General features: G+C 39.0%; 1 protein-coding gene across 3 annotated transcripts in view; it reads right to left on the bottom strand.

Moving 5' to 3' along the window:
- tmem131 (transmembrane protein 131) overlaps positions 1-10,696 on the bottom strand; it is a 52,535-nt gene extending 41,839 nt beyond the window's left edge. For all 3 annotated transcript variants that reach the window (XM_038303875.1, XM_038303881.1, XM_038303888.1), the window contains exons 1-3: positions 10,428-10,696; positions 6,549-6,610; positions 6,142-6,182 (exon numbers count right to left, since the gene is read on the bottom strand). In XM_038303875.1, coding sequence (XP_038159803.1) covers positions 6,142-6,182; positions 6,549-6,610; positions 10,428-10,590 — 266 coding nt within the window. In that variant the 5' untranslated portion in view covers positions 10,591-10,696. The remainder of the gene's footprint in view (positions 1-6,141; positions 6,183-6,548; positions 6,611-10,427) is intronic.
- Positions 10,697-16,678: the final 5,982 nt, after the last annotated feature.

The following is a 16,678-nucleotide window of genomic DNA, read 5'->3' as shown; positions in this document are numbered from 1 at the left end:
GTGAAAAAATTAGAACGTTTCTATGATACCAATTCTAAATAATGTGAAACATTTTGTTCTCCTTCTCCTCCTCCTTTGGTGGATGAGACTTTCTATGAATTTAGCAGCTGAGCTACTTGCCAAGTAAAAATACTCGGAGGCAAAACAAAACTTTTTCTCGTTCCTGATCTTGCAGGATTATCCAATAAGTCTATATCCAACATATGAATCTGATTTGAACGAGACAAGGAGGTTCCCAAACATTTCAGCCTGTGACCTGAAAATAACAGACAGGGGACCGCCTAACAATACATATACTTGATCTATATTCATTTATAAATGTAAGGTTAAATAACTAGATTCATTTTTAAGAGGAGTGTTTTTATGACATATTTGTTCCATTCATCCTTTCAATCCCCTAATCACTTCATAAAATATTTAATGGAGTATTTTTCTGTTTAAAATTAAATATTAAATCTAATTAAAATATTAGATTAATGTAAATCTCTAAATGAATAGTTTATGGTACATTCCTTTCTTTTTATGCAACATTTACATTTATGCATTTCATGATATAGTTTAGCCATCCCAACACCTCAAGGAACGCATCATAATGACTGTGAAAACCGCGTTCCCACTTTGGGAATCCCAGACCTAGCAATTCCTTCAAGACCGGCATACACTATGTGATTTTTTCACGCAGCTACAGCTCACACTGTACGATGAATTTGCAGTGTTTTGTCGTACATTAAGAGTTCACAGCTCACGATGCATGTTCTCACACTATGCGATCCGACACTATGATGCGATCTACCTGCTCACACTGTATGTCTAAAAACCACGTCGGACTCAGCTCCGCAGTGAGATGGCGCTCACTCAGATTTGTCTATCCGGAAGCCAAACGAGTAGAGGAGGAATATGAAGCTCACTAGAGTGAAACGCGCTGCCTTGGCAATTCGTGCAATTTTTTGTGCTGAATGCCCTAAAAAGAAAAGGTGACAACGTGTTTGGACAAAGACATGGCTGAGCAAACGTCGCTCCTATGGTCTGTCAATTTAAGAGAAAAAACTCCATTTCACTCGCACCCACCCGCCATGCTTCTGTGTTTTCATCTGAGAGGAAGAAGAAGAGTCCTTTTTTGCGCATTCACACTGAGCAATTTGCCCACGACGGTAGACTGAAAGTCAAACGTGTTTTATTTTCTCACCGACCTCACGATTCCTGATCAGGAGGTGGTTGTGAGAGGCTGATCGCCCCTCTCACACGACTGGAAAATCGGCCCCAAAAGGGCATTCAAAAAAAAAAAAAAAACGTGCCAGGTATGCCCGGCTTAAAGCAGCCAATCTTTTGCTTTCTCCATAGCATGATGCAGCCACCACTATTTTACACCACTGTGATGGTGAAGCTCTGCAGCTCCTCCAGAGTTACCACTAGCCTGTCTCTTTGTCTGAGCGGACAGCTTTGTCTGTTTACATGATCAGCTGATGGGGCAAGCTGAGCTTCATGAGGCGTCACTGAAATTAAATTAGACACATTTGGAGCTTACTAATTAACAGGTTGGTGGAGTCCTACTGGGTGATTTCAGAAGGTAGTAAGGGGAACTGATTTAATTTGGAGGTATCAGAATAATGGGGTATACATAGAAATATTAGGCCTCATGCAACAATATTTTCATGTTCTTGTTGTAATTTTTCTCCTGTCAGGGGCTTTTATGAATGAAACACGTTAGAGTCAACAAACGTTCTTAACTTCAGTAATTAATAGTGAATTATCCTTGTTAACCCGAGGCAGTCCACCCCTGCAGAAGTGAGCGTTCATTTCCGAGAAAAATGCAAATCTACATCATAGCCGCCCGAATTATTCCATATAAGGCAACAAATACCCACATGCAGGTGTTCATTCACAGATATGGCATTGAAGATTAGACTGTAGCACTTGTATAATTTTGTTCATACCTGAGAGATTAGAAATAGGAGAAAAATGGTGAATATGACATTTTCTCCTCAATTACTCAAACGAAAAATTTAAGAACGAATGTGTGTGTGTGTGTACCAATGGTTCTGGAATGACGCCCATTGACCACACTTTATGGGTTTTTATTCGAAACCAGTTTCAAACGTAATTTACTGCTACAATTTTTTAGGCCATCACATAAACACCTAGTTAAAGTTAATGTTTGTTATTTGGGACAAGTTCAAGCAGTAAAAAAACTTAAAATACAATAAAGGAGAGAAGTACACAAGGAAAATATGCATGTGAAATCTGAAACATATCAATTGCTGAGGAATAAAAATCTTAATTTACGCTAAATGATCACAGAGCTCTACTTAAACATCCAAGTAAAAGAGGAAGTTTGGTTTTTGAAAAAAAATTTTTTTTTTTAAACTGACAGGCCTCTGTCAGCACTCACGGTATGATCACAAGATAATGCGTTTTTGGACTTTAACACAGCATGCAAAGAGTAAAACCTGCATGCTAAGTACACACACGTGTGAAAGATAGGAGCAGAGTAGCTACAGACCACAAAACACAAGCACTATGCCACAAGTCAGCTAAGGTTTAAAAGTTTCCTGCCTGACATGAAAGCAGGGTTTTCATGTCGGAGCGCTCCTCTGTCTGTCGGACACAGAGCCCAACATAATACACTATATTGCCAAAAGTATTTGCTCACCTGCCTTGACTCACATATGAGCTTAAGTGACATCCCGTTCCTAATCCATAGGGTTCAATATGACGTCGGTCCACCCTTTGCAGCTAGAACAGCTTCAACTCTTCTGGGAAGGCTGTCCACAAGGTTTAGGAGTGTGTTTATGGGAATTTTTGACCATTCTTCCAGAAGCGCATTTGTGAGGTCGCACACTGATGTTGGACGAGAAGGCCTGGCTCTCAGTCTCCGCTCTAATTCATCCCAAAGGTGTTCTATCGGGTTGAGGTCAGGACTCTGTGCAGGCCAGTCAAGTTCATCCACACCAGACTCTGTCATCCATGTCTTTATGGACCTTGCTTTGTGCACTGGTGCACAGTCATGTTGGAAGAGGAAGGGGCCAGCTCCAAACTGTTCCCACAAAGTTGGGAGCATGGAATTGTCCAAAATGTCTTGGGATGCTGAAGCATTCAGAGTTCCTTTCACTGGAACTAAGGGGCCAAGCCCAGCTCCTGAAAAACAACCCCACACCATAATCCCCCCTCCACCAAACTTTACACTTGGCACAATGCAGTCAGACAAGTACCGTTCTCCTGGCAACCGCCAAACCCAGACCCGTCCATCAGATTGCCAGATGGAGAAGCGCGATTCGTCACTCCAGAGAACGCGTCTCCACTGCTCTAGAGTCCAGTGGCGGCGTGCTTTACACCACCGCATCCGACGCTTTGCATTGCACTTGGTGATGTATGGCTTGGATGCAGCTGCTCGACCATGGAAACCCATTCCATGAAGCTCTCTGCGCACTGTTCTTGAGCTAATCTGAAGGCCACATTAAGTTTGGAGGTCTGTAGTGATTGACTCTGCAGAAAGTTGGCGACCTCTTCGCACTATGCGCGTCAGCATCCGCTGACCCCGCTCCGTCAGTTTACGTGGCCTACCACTTCGTGGCTGAGTTGCTGTCGTTCCCAAACACTTCCATTTTCTTATAATACAGCTGACAGTTGACTGTGGAATATTTAGGAGCGAGGAAATTTCACGACTGGATTTGTTGCACAGGTGGCATCCTATCACAGTTCCACGCTGGAATTCACTGAGCTCCTGAGAGCGACCCATTCTTTCACAAATGTTTGTAAAAACAGTCTGCATGCCTAGGTGCTTGAATTTATACACCTGTGGCCATGGAAGTGATTGGAACACCTGATTCCAATAATTTGGATGGGTGAGCAAATACTTTTGGCAATATAGTGTAAATAGCACCCAAAAAAAATGCATCCATGCAAAAACAAACAAAAAAGCATCTAAATCAGTGTAGCACCCAAGTGTAAAGACACTCACTGTAATTTTAAAATGTTTGAGTGTGGGACGTTACAACAGTCCTTATAAAGCATACTTCCCTAAATTACTCGAGAGGCTGCCATGCTTGTGTACACACACAGTTCAGTCAGAGATCCTGTCTATGACCTGGGGTCTTCGGTGCACACTGACAAGCTGAAATCACCGGGTCTGCCCTGCTGGACTCTTTCTAAGAAGAGATCTCACTGTGCTTTTGACCGAACCAGGGGCCAATGAACAAGCCCCTCTAATGGCTCTGGGTTTACTAAAAAACAGCTCAACACGTCCCACATTTGATTTATTTGCCGACCCATACTGCAGCAGCTCGAGGTCAGAAATATCTTAACTCTGCAAATCTACGACAGACGTATGGAGAGACTGTTGTTCCTTTATTGTTGCAAGCAAAAAACCCACTTTGTAAATTGAAATTTGCTAAACTTTTTAAATAAATCTAAAAAAAATATTTTGAGACTAATTATCTTGTTTAAATAGATATTAATTATTTAAAATCTTTTTCTAATTTCAAACGTTTTTTCCAATTTCTTTTTTTCAGATTGAATTGTATACATTTTTTAAAAACTATTTTGCAGATCACTTTTATATCAGTTCTGGGGGCTGACTTTCCTTTATGGAGAAAAGTTGCATTTCTATTAGTCTCCTGGGTGCTAGAGACAATGGTTTTATTGTCAAATGCGAGTGTTTGAATTGGGCTTGAAGTGAGGAGAATGGGAACATAAACCACATGTTGAAAAAGGGGGGGAATAAAAAAAAAGAAAAAAAAAGAAAAAGTTTAAAAAAAAATGTTATAAGTAAATTAAGGAAAAGGTAAAAAAAAAATTATTTGAAAAAAGAATTAAATATGAGAAAACAGCAGTTGTTCTCAAACCTTTAATTAAGATAATTTCAAAACTAATTTCTGGATAATTTCTTCTACATTTCCATTTGCAAAACAGGTTATTTTCTCCCAACAATAACAGAACAAAATTTCCTCCATACAGCAGCGGCTGTTGTCCTGCTGCTGCTCACGTTAGGAAACACACACCCTTAAATTAATTTTTGCCAACACATCAGAGCCACACACAAAACAGAAAGACCTTTAAAGAAGAAGATTAATGAGAACAATGTCTGCAAACACACATTTGAGTCCTAATTATTTATTTAATCTATTCTTTTTTTCCTCTCAAAAAGGGTAAAACAAACCTCCAACCACTTATTCTTTTAAGAAAAAAAATAGAAACATATAGACGATTCATTTGGGAACAATCAGCCATAAAGTCACTAATATTTGATTAAACCAAATTTAGAAAGTTGCACCTCCACCACAGACTTTTCACCTCCTACTTTCAATAACTGTGAGGCATCATTCTCTCTGGAGCTCATTTAGATTTTTAAACACAGTCCACACATTGTTGTGACAGCTAGGCTGCTCTTCCACACGCATCTAAAACTAAAGCTTATAAGGTCAAAAATAAACAAATGTCTGTTTACAATCACTGTCTTATAAATAAGAAAAATTATGGTTAGAATGATCAGAAACAGTACAGGAAGCAACAAGGGTAAAATCTTAACCATGAACTGGAATTCACAGATTTGGTCCATTTTACTTTTTTTAAATTACAATTTCCACAACACTTTTTGTCTATATGGACAAAAAAAGAGAAAAAATAAACTTCTGGAAAAGTATTTATACTGATCGAAGAGATTTGAACGATTTTATCAACAAGCAGAACTAAGATTTTATTTCAACTAAAATTGTGATTTTATTTCTATTGTCATTTCTGCACCATAAACCATCCTGTGGATGTTTCACTCCAGGGTTTCATCTTTTTCATGAGCTTAAAGTCACCCTTGTCCAGAGTCCATTATCTAAGGACTTTACAGCTACAGTTGGATGGAAAAGTGCTTACTTATAAATGCATGCATGGATCTGCATCCTTGCTGCAACTTTCTTCCCTTCAGTGTATTTACTGTAAGATGTAAACTGCCACCTAAAGGGCTGGAGCATGTTGACTAAAACTTTGTGTTTTGGACCTGTTAAATGTAACTTGAACGTTAATTTGCAATTTGAAAGTTGTGTTTTTTTGGATTACAAAAAATGCTCAACAATTCAGACTTCTGTATCTGGTTCTTGTTTTTTAAAGCATATTAAAGCAAAAAAAAAGCAAAAAGAGAAAGATGCGTCATACCTCTGTTGATGATATAAACTAAAATCCATATCAGACTCTGCCTGCAAGACAAGAATAACAGGAAGTAATTATCAAAACATCAGACATGTGATTATTTAGCAAGCAGCTCTGCAACTATGAAGTAAGAAAGACAAGTTCATTGCTCTAAATTAGGTCTGTACGTCATTGATAAAAAGGCACTTTTATACAACATAAAGCATCTGATGCCACCAAATATAAGGAAGGGAAATATAGCCTGGATGAGTGTTACTCAACTGCTGAGCTAATTCACGTTTGTTGTGTCAGCAGTTCGCCATCTTTTGTCGTTTTTATGGGGATAATTTCCATTATAATTTGCAGCCCTACTTTATAATGACATTAAAGTTCAGATAGAAAGGAAAAACAAAGAGGAAAATAAAACACCTCACCTGTAAAAGGCTTCCCTCACCAAAATGTAGGACCTCTAGAATTGTGTCTGACTGAATGAAAGCTGCAAAAACAACATAAAAAGCCCGATTAGCTTAGAAAACAAACTTGACTTTTCATTTTATTTTATTTTTACATTTTACAATTAGAAAAACTAATAAAAACACAAATCAAGTGAAATAACGTGACAGAATAAAAATCACAAAAAACAAGGTGGCATTTGCATCCCACTGGTTGTGCTGCAACAGCCGACTTGACACTTATTTGCATCGCAAAGCAACCAACATAGAAATAGAAGAAGCAGACGCTGCTTTTCCATCCACCTTTACATTGAGCTTCAATTCCCCATTAAAGCAGAATTAGCGATAAGTAAAAGTAGATTTTCTGAAGTGATTCTTTTTTGCCTAACTTGCACCATCTCCATCTCCTACTAGGTACATAATTCCCTGTAAAGGTAACTTAAAGCACTATCAAAGAGAGGAGAACAGCATCTGTTCACAGAGAGCCTTTGGCTGTAGCTGCAGGCTTTTAAACTGAAGGCAGCCCCCCCCCTGAACGATGTGCCTACGCTGCGTGTCTATTTCTGGATGTTATAAGGTGTCGGGTTGTGAAAAAGGTAGTAAAACCTTTACAATCACACATTTATCATTAGAGCTATAGAGAAGCAGAACTATCTTATGTCGAATACCAAACGACTCCCTTGAATTATGAGGCAACAAGTTTGCAGAGCTTTAAACTTCAATCTGCATGTCACTTATAAATCTGCTTATTAGTCCGATTAGATTTCCATGTGTGCTTTCTAGTTGTAGTTCAAACTTTTGCTTACATGTTTATGTCCATATAAAGTGAAACAAACAGTAAATATCTTCAAAAGCATAATTTTTGATAAAAAAATTAAGAAAAACTCAAAAACCCAAGAACATCTAAAAACGTTACATTGTGTTTTACTTCTTAACAGTAAAAGGCTACAGTTTAGACGATGTCATCAGTCTTAGGACTTGATGTAGCATCACCAACTGTGCAAACAGCTCAACAACAGTTTGTACAGCATTTTTTTTTTAAACTGCAGAAAACAAAAAGCAATCACTGAACTTTAGCTTGAGTATTTTCTTTTCTCTAAATGAATTCTGCGTTAATATCTTTTAACTGCGATATTTTTAGTCGAGTTTATCATAGAGTGAGAACCGGATACTGGCCTATGACAAGTGTGAATTCATTTGGCTTAAACTCTAAGGCCACAAGAAGTTGACAAAACCTGGAGAGAGCAAATAAAACACAACCTTTGGTAAAAACCAGACAATTCACACCAAATCAATAATAAATACAAAGAAGCGTTGACCAATATTTGACAGCTGTGGGTCGGATGCGTGTTTGTTGGCAAGTCAGATCAGCTTTATTTTAAAACCCTACGTCACGTCAATGGACAGCAGGTGTGAATCATATAGACAGTTTAACCAGCGAGGTGAGCCAGGTTATGATTCCCATTAAAAACACTCGAGTAAGAATCTCCAAACTGCTTGTTTTTGAACACAAAAACATTGTGATTTGTGTTGCAAAATCAGTTTATATGTAGTTTTAAAGGTATATCCTGTTAAACCTATTAAGATTACAATGAGTTTTGAGAGTAAAATCTAGATATAGACATTGATTCTTATCCTGGTGAAATAAAGAAAAACAATATCTGCAGGTTTTCAACCCCTTGAAGCCTAAATTGATATATATGTACATATAAAAAGACATTTTGTGCCTGTTTTTCCCATTCAATGAGATGCCAAATTTAAACAGTTAATGTTACTAAATAAACAGAAATAAAGTTGAAATATATTTTGTAACAGCAGTTTTAACTACATAACAACATACACTGTGACTAGCACTGGGGTGATGCAAAAACTCTATGGCGGCTGTTTGCCTACACTGCAAAAATGGTGTATTATTGGTGTATTAATAAGCGCATTTACCCTAAATATGACTAGGAAAATAAGATGATCTGCCAATGGAATGAGAATTTTTACCCTTAAAATAAGATTATTAGATATTATGCACTTGAAATAAGAGACTACAGTTCTTTATTTCTTATTTTAAATGTGAATTGTCTTATTCCATTGGCAAAGTGTCTCATTTATCTTCTCAATTCAAGACAAAATGCTCTTATTTTAAGAAAAACTGACTTACTTAGATTCAGAGGTGTCAAGTAAAGAAGTAAAAATAGTTCTCGACTGTACTTCAGTATACTTTTAAGGTATCTATACTTTACTCCATTACTTATTTTTCTTCCTACTTCTGACTTCTACTCATTACATTTTCACACAAGTATCTATAATTTCTATTCCTTATATTTTTTAAACAAATGTTACTCTTGGCATCGTTTTAATGTTTACAAATATTTATTTCAGGTCATGTGCTCCATCCAATGCAATCATTGGCTCCATCCATATCTAGTGAAAACTAGTGTAAATGGATGAGTCATATAACGCAAACACTCATTGGTTAGCTAAAGGAAATCATCAGAAGCAAGCAGGTGTTTTTCAAACTGCAAACGTGAATTATCTATACCATGCTACAATGTTGGATGCAGAAAAAGATGTTGAAATGTCTGAAAGGTCGGACACAGGCGAGAGCGTATCGGGAGATGGAGACCAACCAGACCTCCCTCATCCTTGGCCCCATCTCCAAGAATTTTTCCAAATAGTTTTAAAATTAGGCTTTCAATTTTCAATTCATATAGTGGCAAACTTTATACTTTTATACTTTAAGTAGTTTTGGAGCACATACTTTTTCACTTTTACTTGAGTAAAGAGGCGAAGTTAATACTTTTACCAGAGTGTTTTTAAACTGCAGTATCTATACTTCTACTTAAGTAACAAATGTGTGCACTTCTAACACCACTGATTCTTAGCCTGGTGAAATAAAGGGGAAAAAAACAATAAACAATATCTGCAGGTTTTTTATCCTTCCTGTATCCAAACTTTAAATGTAGAGAGAAATAAAAATGTAGTTTCAGATTAACTATCTTTTACTGTAGTTTAAACTCAAGATGTCCATTTTTTTTTTCTGTTGAAGCAAAGATCAACATCCTTAAATCATCTTTTTGGCACCGGGTGGCACGGTTAATTCATTTTCATTGCAAATCCTGGTGCTTTCATTGCTCCAGAGCACCACAGTTTGAACATAATGGATTTAAGCTGTCAGAGTGGCAACCCTGCAAGACCTAGAAGCCAGGGGACACAGCTCTTGTTGGCAGTGGATGTCACCTCTACCTGACATGATCGGAGGGTATGACAGCAGCTAGCCGCAAAAACAAAAACAAGCGGGCTGTCATTTATCCTGTGAGCTGAGCCAGTCTGGACCCATGAGGGTTAAGAATCAAAAGGAAAAGCCACGTTTACAAACTAAAACTGACTGACTCACCTCGGGCACGAGTCCGGTATGAGGAAGTCACCCTCCTGCCGTTAGAGCCCATTTCTGCCAACCTGACACATCTCCATTACAATGCTTTCAGATCATACAGTGACAGCTTTTAGCTAAAAGTAGTGTTAGCCGTGGTGCTAACTGGAACCTCTTCATACTTCCCTAAGATGTAGTTAGCTTAACTTAGCCTTATATGGAAGGAATGACAACAAGCAGTAATGAAGCGATAGGAGCTGTTAAAGGCCACTTACAAACAGTTAGCGACCTATCGGTTCTTTAATTCTCCGCTATATTAACAAACAATACGATATAAAATAAAAGCTAACTCATGTGAACAAAAGAAAGACATAATTCTGTGTATAATGAGGCTAGCTGTGTAGTTGGGCAGCGAAGGTAAGGCTAACCTTTACCCACACCTCACTGAGAATGCCTACGGAAGTTAGCGCCTACTAATAGCCAGCTAAGTTACAAACCTTGTTTGTCTGCCCGCGCTGCGTGGATAAAAGCAATAAATAATATCCTGAAGACCCCGACACGCGCTGTTGTTCTTGTGTGAGAGCTGTGGGCTCTCTCTGGGCTCGCCATGCTGCTGGGCTCTCTGTTGTTACGATAACAACCGAGCGAGTGTGCCGACATGCCCGTGTAAAGCTCTGCTGCCTCTGTCAATCATAGCACTGAGAGGAAAAAACTGCCACTCCACTGAGCAGCCAAGGCTAACCACTCAGGACGGTGGCCTCTTCTTCTTCTTCTCTTTTTTTCCCCTCCTCCTCCTCTTCCGCCTCACGTCGCGTCACCGGTTGCTACGAGCGGCTACAAGCATTCCCCTTCTAGATTTCCTAAACTTAAACATCAACTCTTCAGCTAAGAAAGTCATGCTTTTTCTTATGAGGAATTAATGGCCAAATATAGCTTTCATTTTTATGTACATGTCAACCTCTGTTTTACAACATAGGGACTACTAGAGCAGCAGGGGCGGATCTATATTAAATGGACATGGGGGGCCAAGGCCAGTGGAAGGGATTAAAGAAAAAAAAAAAACTTTTTCAACACAGGCAAGAAACTCTCTCTCTCTCTCTCTATATATATATATATATATATATATATATATATATATATATATATATATATATATATATATATATATATATATATATATATATATATATATATATATATATATATATATATATCAGTGGCGGCCGGCCCATAGGGGGCGCTGGGGCACCGCCCCCCCTGATAAGAAGAGAGAAATGTAAAATATATTTTTAGAAATTAACTCATAAATGTCAGTTTTACTCTCTAGACTGTGTACCTATAAGCAAAACAAATAATATAAACTACATTTCCCTATCTACTGTCATTAATTTGTGGATTTCCACAGACAGACTCCTACCGTCTCTGTTCTGGGGGCTGTGATCAGACTGACCCACATTTGCAGAGAATCTGTCAATCATGTATTATTGCTAGGTGAATTTAATGGCCAATCAGCGTCTCGGAACTTTATGGTCTTGGGGCGCTGAAAATACTGCGCTTTAACAGGCTTCTGAACCCAAGCGCAGGTGCAGACAATTAGAGGGAAGATGGCGAATGTAACGACCGAGATGCAGCTTCCACCAAATTCGGTGAGATCCTTATTTATCTACCCGTTTGCCAGAAGAACATCCCTGTTGTAGGATATGAACATTTCATGTCATGGTTATTGTGACTGTGACGAATCCACCTCGTCGCTTAAAACAACCTCTCTAACTTTGCGCGCCACACACACATTCCTGTTATACTGTGCTTGTGAGGACCAATACACTCGCGCTGAGACCAGTAGCTCCATGAACTTAAAACACACAAGCTGTTCCTGGTTACCTGCTGGCGTATTGAGGGTGCACACTTAATATTTCAGTGGGGTTAGCCGTGTGTGTGTGTGTGTGGGGGGGGGGGGGGTGTGTACGTGTTTATGCTATGGGGACTTGTCATCTTCAGTCTGGCTGCGTCTTTGCTGGGTTCAAACCCAGTTTGGTGTAATTGAATAAGTCAATGAATCTGTGTAAAAGAATTAAGTTGTAAAAATTATTTGTTTTTGTACATCAATTGTTTGTGGAGGTAATATATGGACAAAACTGATTAATGAGAAGAAATCAGACATAAGAGAGCCTGAGGTGAGGGGCTTAAACTATTTAATGAGGGCTGTGGGAAGAAAAGCGGCAATTTTTGTTTTCTGTTTCTTTGTTACATTGCTGGTAACTGGAGGGAGGCTGAGGCCCAGAGGATCTTGTATATGTTTAGTTTCTTTTGCACCCTGTTTTGAGTTTTTGAGCACAATAAATCACCAACACCCGTAACCCGAATGAGCCTGGATTCTTGGAGGCCAAAGAACCCCGTCACAGTGACCCAAATCATCACTGTTAGTTATTATATAGAAAATTAAATCATTACTGTTAAATTGTATGTATTGTCCAATTGTTTATTTGAATTCTTATTCCGGATTAGATGGAGACATACACTAGGCTATATCAGCCCCACCAAAAATATTTTTCACCAGCCGCCACTGATATATATATATATATATATATTTGTACCACAGACAAATATATACATATATATATTTGTCTGTGGTACATTCCGTGCAGCAGCTTGTCCCTATATATATATATATATATTCATTCATTCATATATATATATATATATATACATATATATATATATATGTATATATATATAAATATATATATGAATGAATGAATATATATATATATATATATGTTAGGGATGGAACGGTTTATGAAAACCGTCCAAACCGTTCGGTTCGGTTCGCGTGTGTTGCGTTCGGTTCATGCGCTGCTCCTTTTTCTCATAGGCAAAACGTTTACACTCCAGAGCAGAAGGTGGCGGTACTGCGACCAAAGCCAACCACCAGTAGTAAACAAGAAGAAGAAGCGAAGCAGCGTAGCCGGGTGTAGCAGAAAAAAATTTGTTGTCGTGGAGAATTGTGTGGGTATGGCGAGTGGGAAAGAACAGGAGATGGAAGACGCGCCAGCAGCACTTTATAGGTCTGCTGTATGGGAGCGCTTTGCATTTAGAGTGACCTAAGATGACGGCGGAAAGAAAGTGGTGGATAAAAGTGCAACAGTGTGCAAGCATTGTGCAACACGTTTTGTTTATGCTAACGGCAACACGACCAACATGTCAGGCTAACCCCGAAATCCCACATACTCCATCAGCGCTCCGCTGCGCTCCAGACCGGCTGCACAAAGCAAAGCCTACAGCCTCCTCTGTGGCTCCCGTCCGCTCCGCTCTGAGTTCCTTGGAGACCATAGAGGGCATGGCGAGATGATTAAATTCAAAGCAGCAAATGATCCAGGGTTTCCGCGGATCATTAAAAATAATTACAATTCATTATTTTTTTTTTGATATTTTCATTAATTTCATACATTTTTATTTTTTCATAAATTTTTATGATTTTTTAATTTTTTTTATTTTTCGGTGTATCGAACCGAACTGCACCGAAAACCGTGACCATGAAACCGTGAACCGAACCAAACCGTGGATTTTGTGAACCGTTCCACCCCTAATATACACTATATTGCCAAAAGTATTTGCTCACCCATCCAAATTATTGGAATCAGGTGTTCCAATCACTTCCATGGCCACAGGTGTATAAATTCAAGCACCTAGGCATGCAGACTGTTTTTACAAACATTTGTGAAAGAATGGGTCGCTCTCAGGAGCTCAGTGAATTCCAGCGTGGAACTGTGATAGGATGCCACCTGTGCAACAAATCCAGTCGTGAAATTTCCTCGCTCCTAAATATTCCACAGTCAACTGTCAGCTGTATTATAAGAAAATGGAAGTGTTTGGGAACGACAGCAACTCAGCCACGAAGTGGTAGGCCACGTAAACTGACGGAGCGGGGTCAGCGGATACTGACGCGCATAGTGCGAAGAGGTCGCCAACTTTCTGCAGAGTCAATCACTACAGACCTCCAAACTTCATGTGGCCTTCAGATTAGCTCAAGAACAGTGCGCAGAGAGCTTCATGGAATGGGTTTCCATGGTCGAGCAGCTGCATCCAAGCCATACATCACCAAGTGCAATGCAAAGCGTCGGATGCGGTGGTGTAAAGCACGCCGCCACTGGACTCTAGAGCAGTGGAGACGCGTTCTCTGGAGTGACGAATCGCGCTTCTCCATCTGGCAATCTGATGGACGGGTCTGGGTTTGGCGGTTGCCAGGAGAACGGTACTTGTCTGACTGCATTGTGCCAAGTGTAAAGTTTGGTGGAGGGGGGATTATGGTGTGGGGTTGTTTTTCAGGAGCTGGGCTTGGCCCCTTAGTTCCAGTGAAAGGAACTCTGAATGCTTCAGCATACCAAGACATTTTGGACAATTCCATGCTCCCAACTTTGTGGGAACAGTTTGGAGCTGGCCCCTTCCTCTTCCAACATGACTGTGCACCAGTGCACAAAGCAAGGTCCATAAAGACATGGATGACAGAGTCTGGTGTGGATGAACTTGACTGGCCTGCACAGAGTCCTGACCTCAACCCGATAGAACACCTTTGGGATGAATTAGAGCGGAGACTGAGAGCCAGGCCTTCTCGTCCAACATCAGTGTGCGACCTCACAAATGCGCTTCTGGAAGAATGGTCAAAAATTCCCATAAACACACTCCTAAACCTTGTGGACAGCCTTCCCAGAAGAGTTGAAGCTGTTCTAGCTGCAAAGGGTGGACCGACGTCATATTGAACCCTATGGATTAGGAACGGGATGTCACTTAAGCTCATATGTGAGTCAAGGCAGGTGAGCAAATACTTTTGGCAATATAGTGTATGTATATATATATTCATTCATTCATTTTCTGTTACCCTTATCCCAAGTGGGGTCGCAAGGGGTGCTGGTGCCTATCTCCAGCTATCTACGTGTGTACACCCTGGACAGTTCGCCAGTCCATCGCAGGGCAACACAGAGATGCACAGGACAAACAACCATTAACATACGCACTCACACCTAATATACAGTCGTATGTTTACGTACATTATTACTGCTGCTTACCTTTATCATGTCTGCACTTATATAAAAAAATGAAAATGACTTGAGAGAATGAAATTTCAAAATGATAATACAAATTTTATACATAAAAGGAATGCAAAAAGTCTTAAGAAGAAAAAAGGACCCATAATCCATTGTGCCATTGCCACTGTGAAACATGGTGCTGGCAGCATCATTCTTTCATTCATTGTCTTTCCTCTGTGGATTTCTTCATTCTTCTTTCCTCGTTTCATATGCTCCTCTCTTCTGATGGCCTAAACAGGAATTTCTAATAAAACAGATATGAAAAAACAGAACCTGTTCAATGGGTTTTAACACTCTTATTTTGTCAGAAACTGTGTGAGTAATTATTATTTTACACTGCATTTAGAAATCTGCCTTTGCTCCAAACAAAATGATAAAACTGCAACAGTAATAAGTGTATAGCTTTGGGCTAGTTATCCAGAGATTAGCTTCAGTACTGAAAGTGAAAATCTAATATATGAACGTAGAAGTCGGTATTTTGGCATTTGAAAAATAAATCCAAAGTGAGGATCAACGTTTGGGAAGGAGAAATAAAACAAATAAATCTCAGCATAACTTGAGATCAGATGAAATCATGAAGTCCCAAACACATCCTGCAGATTTGTTCTTCGTGTTTTTCACCTTTATAATCTCAAAATTTTGCATTTTAGCTTGAGGTGCAAGTGATTATGATGTCTCTCCTGTTCTCCATTAGGTAATTTGTTAATTTGCTGATTTCTCTGCTTTTGAACCATTTGGAGTTCATGCAAAAGCTCAATCCTTTAAAGTTCACAATGTTTTTAACCTGAGCAGCCAAACATTTTTAAATTTCGACACAAAGTTTCACGTTTATTTCCCCCATCTGGATTTTTGGGGTTTGTTTTCATGCAACAAGCAGCAAAGACTAAAGTTAGGACTGATAAGTCAAATAGTTATTTAGACTCAAGTCTACTTTAGTGTAAATATGATGACAATCATGTTATTTATAGTGTTATTGGGTCTGGAGAGACCATTGGTAACCAGAATGTATTGAAAAAGTTGCCTTTAAAAGGTAGAGAAGTTGGCAGCCAATTTTGCTAAGTGGTGTAAGGAAATAATGTTTAAAAAAACTGAAATTTCTCCTTGAAAATAACACACTTCATCATTTTGCAACCCATCAGTGGGTCCAGAAAGCTAAAGAGAGCTAACTTCCAAAAAACAGTTATGCTGGTTTTAGGTGGCGTCAACGAGCACTTGAAAGATAACAGTGAGATAACATGTCACCTGTCAGGTAGAAGGGACAAAGGTTGGACTTTTCCTGTGTCTACTTACCCTCCTATATTTAATTTAGCTTAACTTCCTCTTTATTTGGAACCCCCTTACTTATTAAGGCCACATGACATGAAACAAGGTGACTTATTTTTAGGAAGGTCATTTTATTTCAAAACTATTTGTGCATTGCACCCTTCATATGAAAGGAGCAATTGTTTTTGCTCAGGCTTAATGTCTTCACAATTATACTCATGTGAAATATAATATAGATGTACATAAACAGGGCAATTTATATGTCTGACTGCTGACTTTTTTTGTAGTCTAACAGATAGTTATTAGTTGGCTTCTTGAAACAGGACAACTGGGTGCATATATACAAATGGTATAAGATATCATATGCTGCATAATAATTTTATCTTAAGCCAGTATATACT

This window comes from Cyprinodon tularosa, unplaced genomic scaffold (assembly GCF_016077235.1).
Source record: "Cyprinodon tularosa strain WSP-4 unplaced genomic scaffold, ASM1607723v1 ctg114, whole genome shotgun sequence".
Taxonomy (NCBI): domain Eukaryota; kingdom Metazoa; phylum Chordata; class Actinopteri; order Cyprinodontiformes; family Cyprinodontidae; genus Cyprinodon; species Cyprinodon tularosa.
Note: the sequence above shows the minus strand (reverse complement) of the source record. Positions and strands in the feature narration are given on the sequence as shown.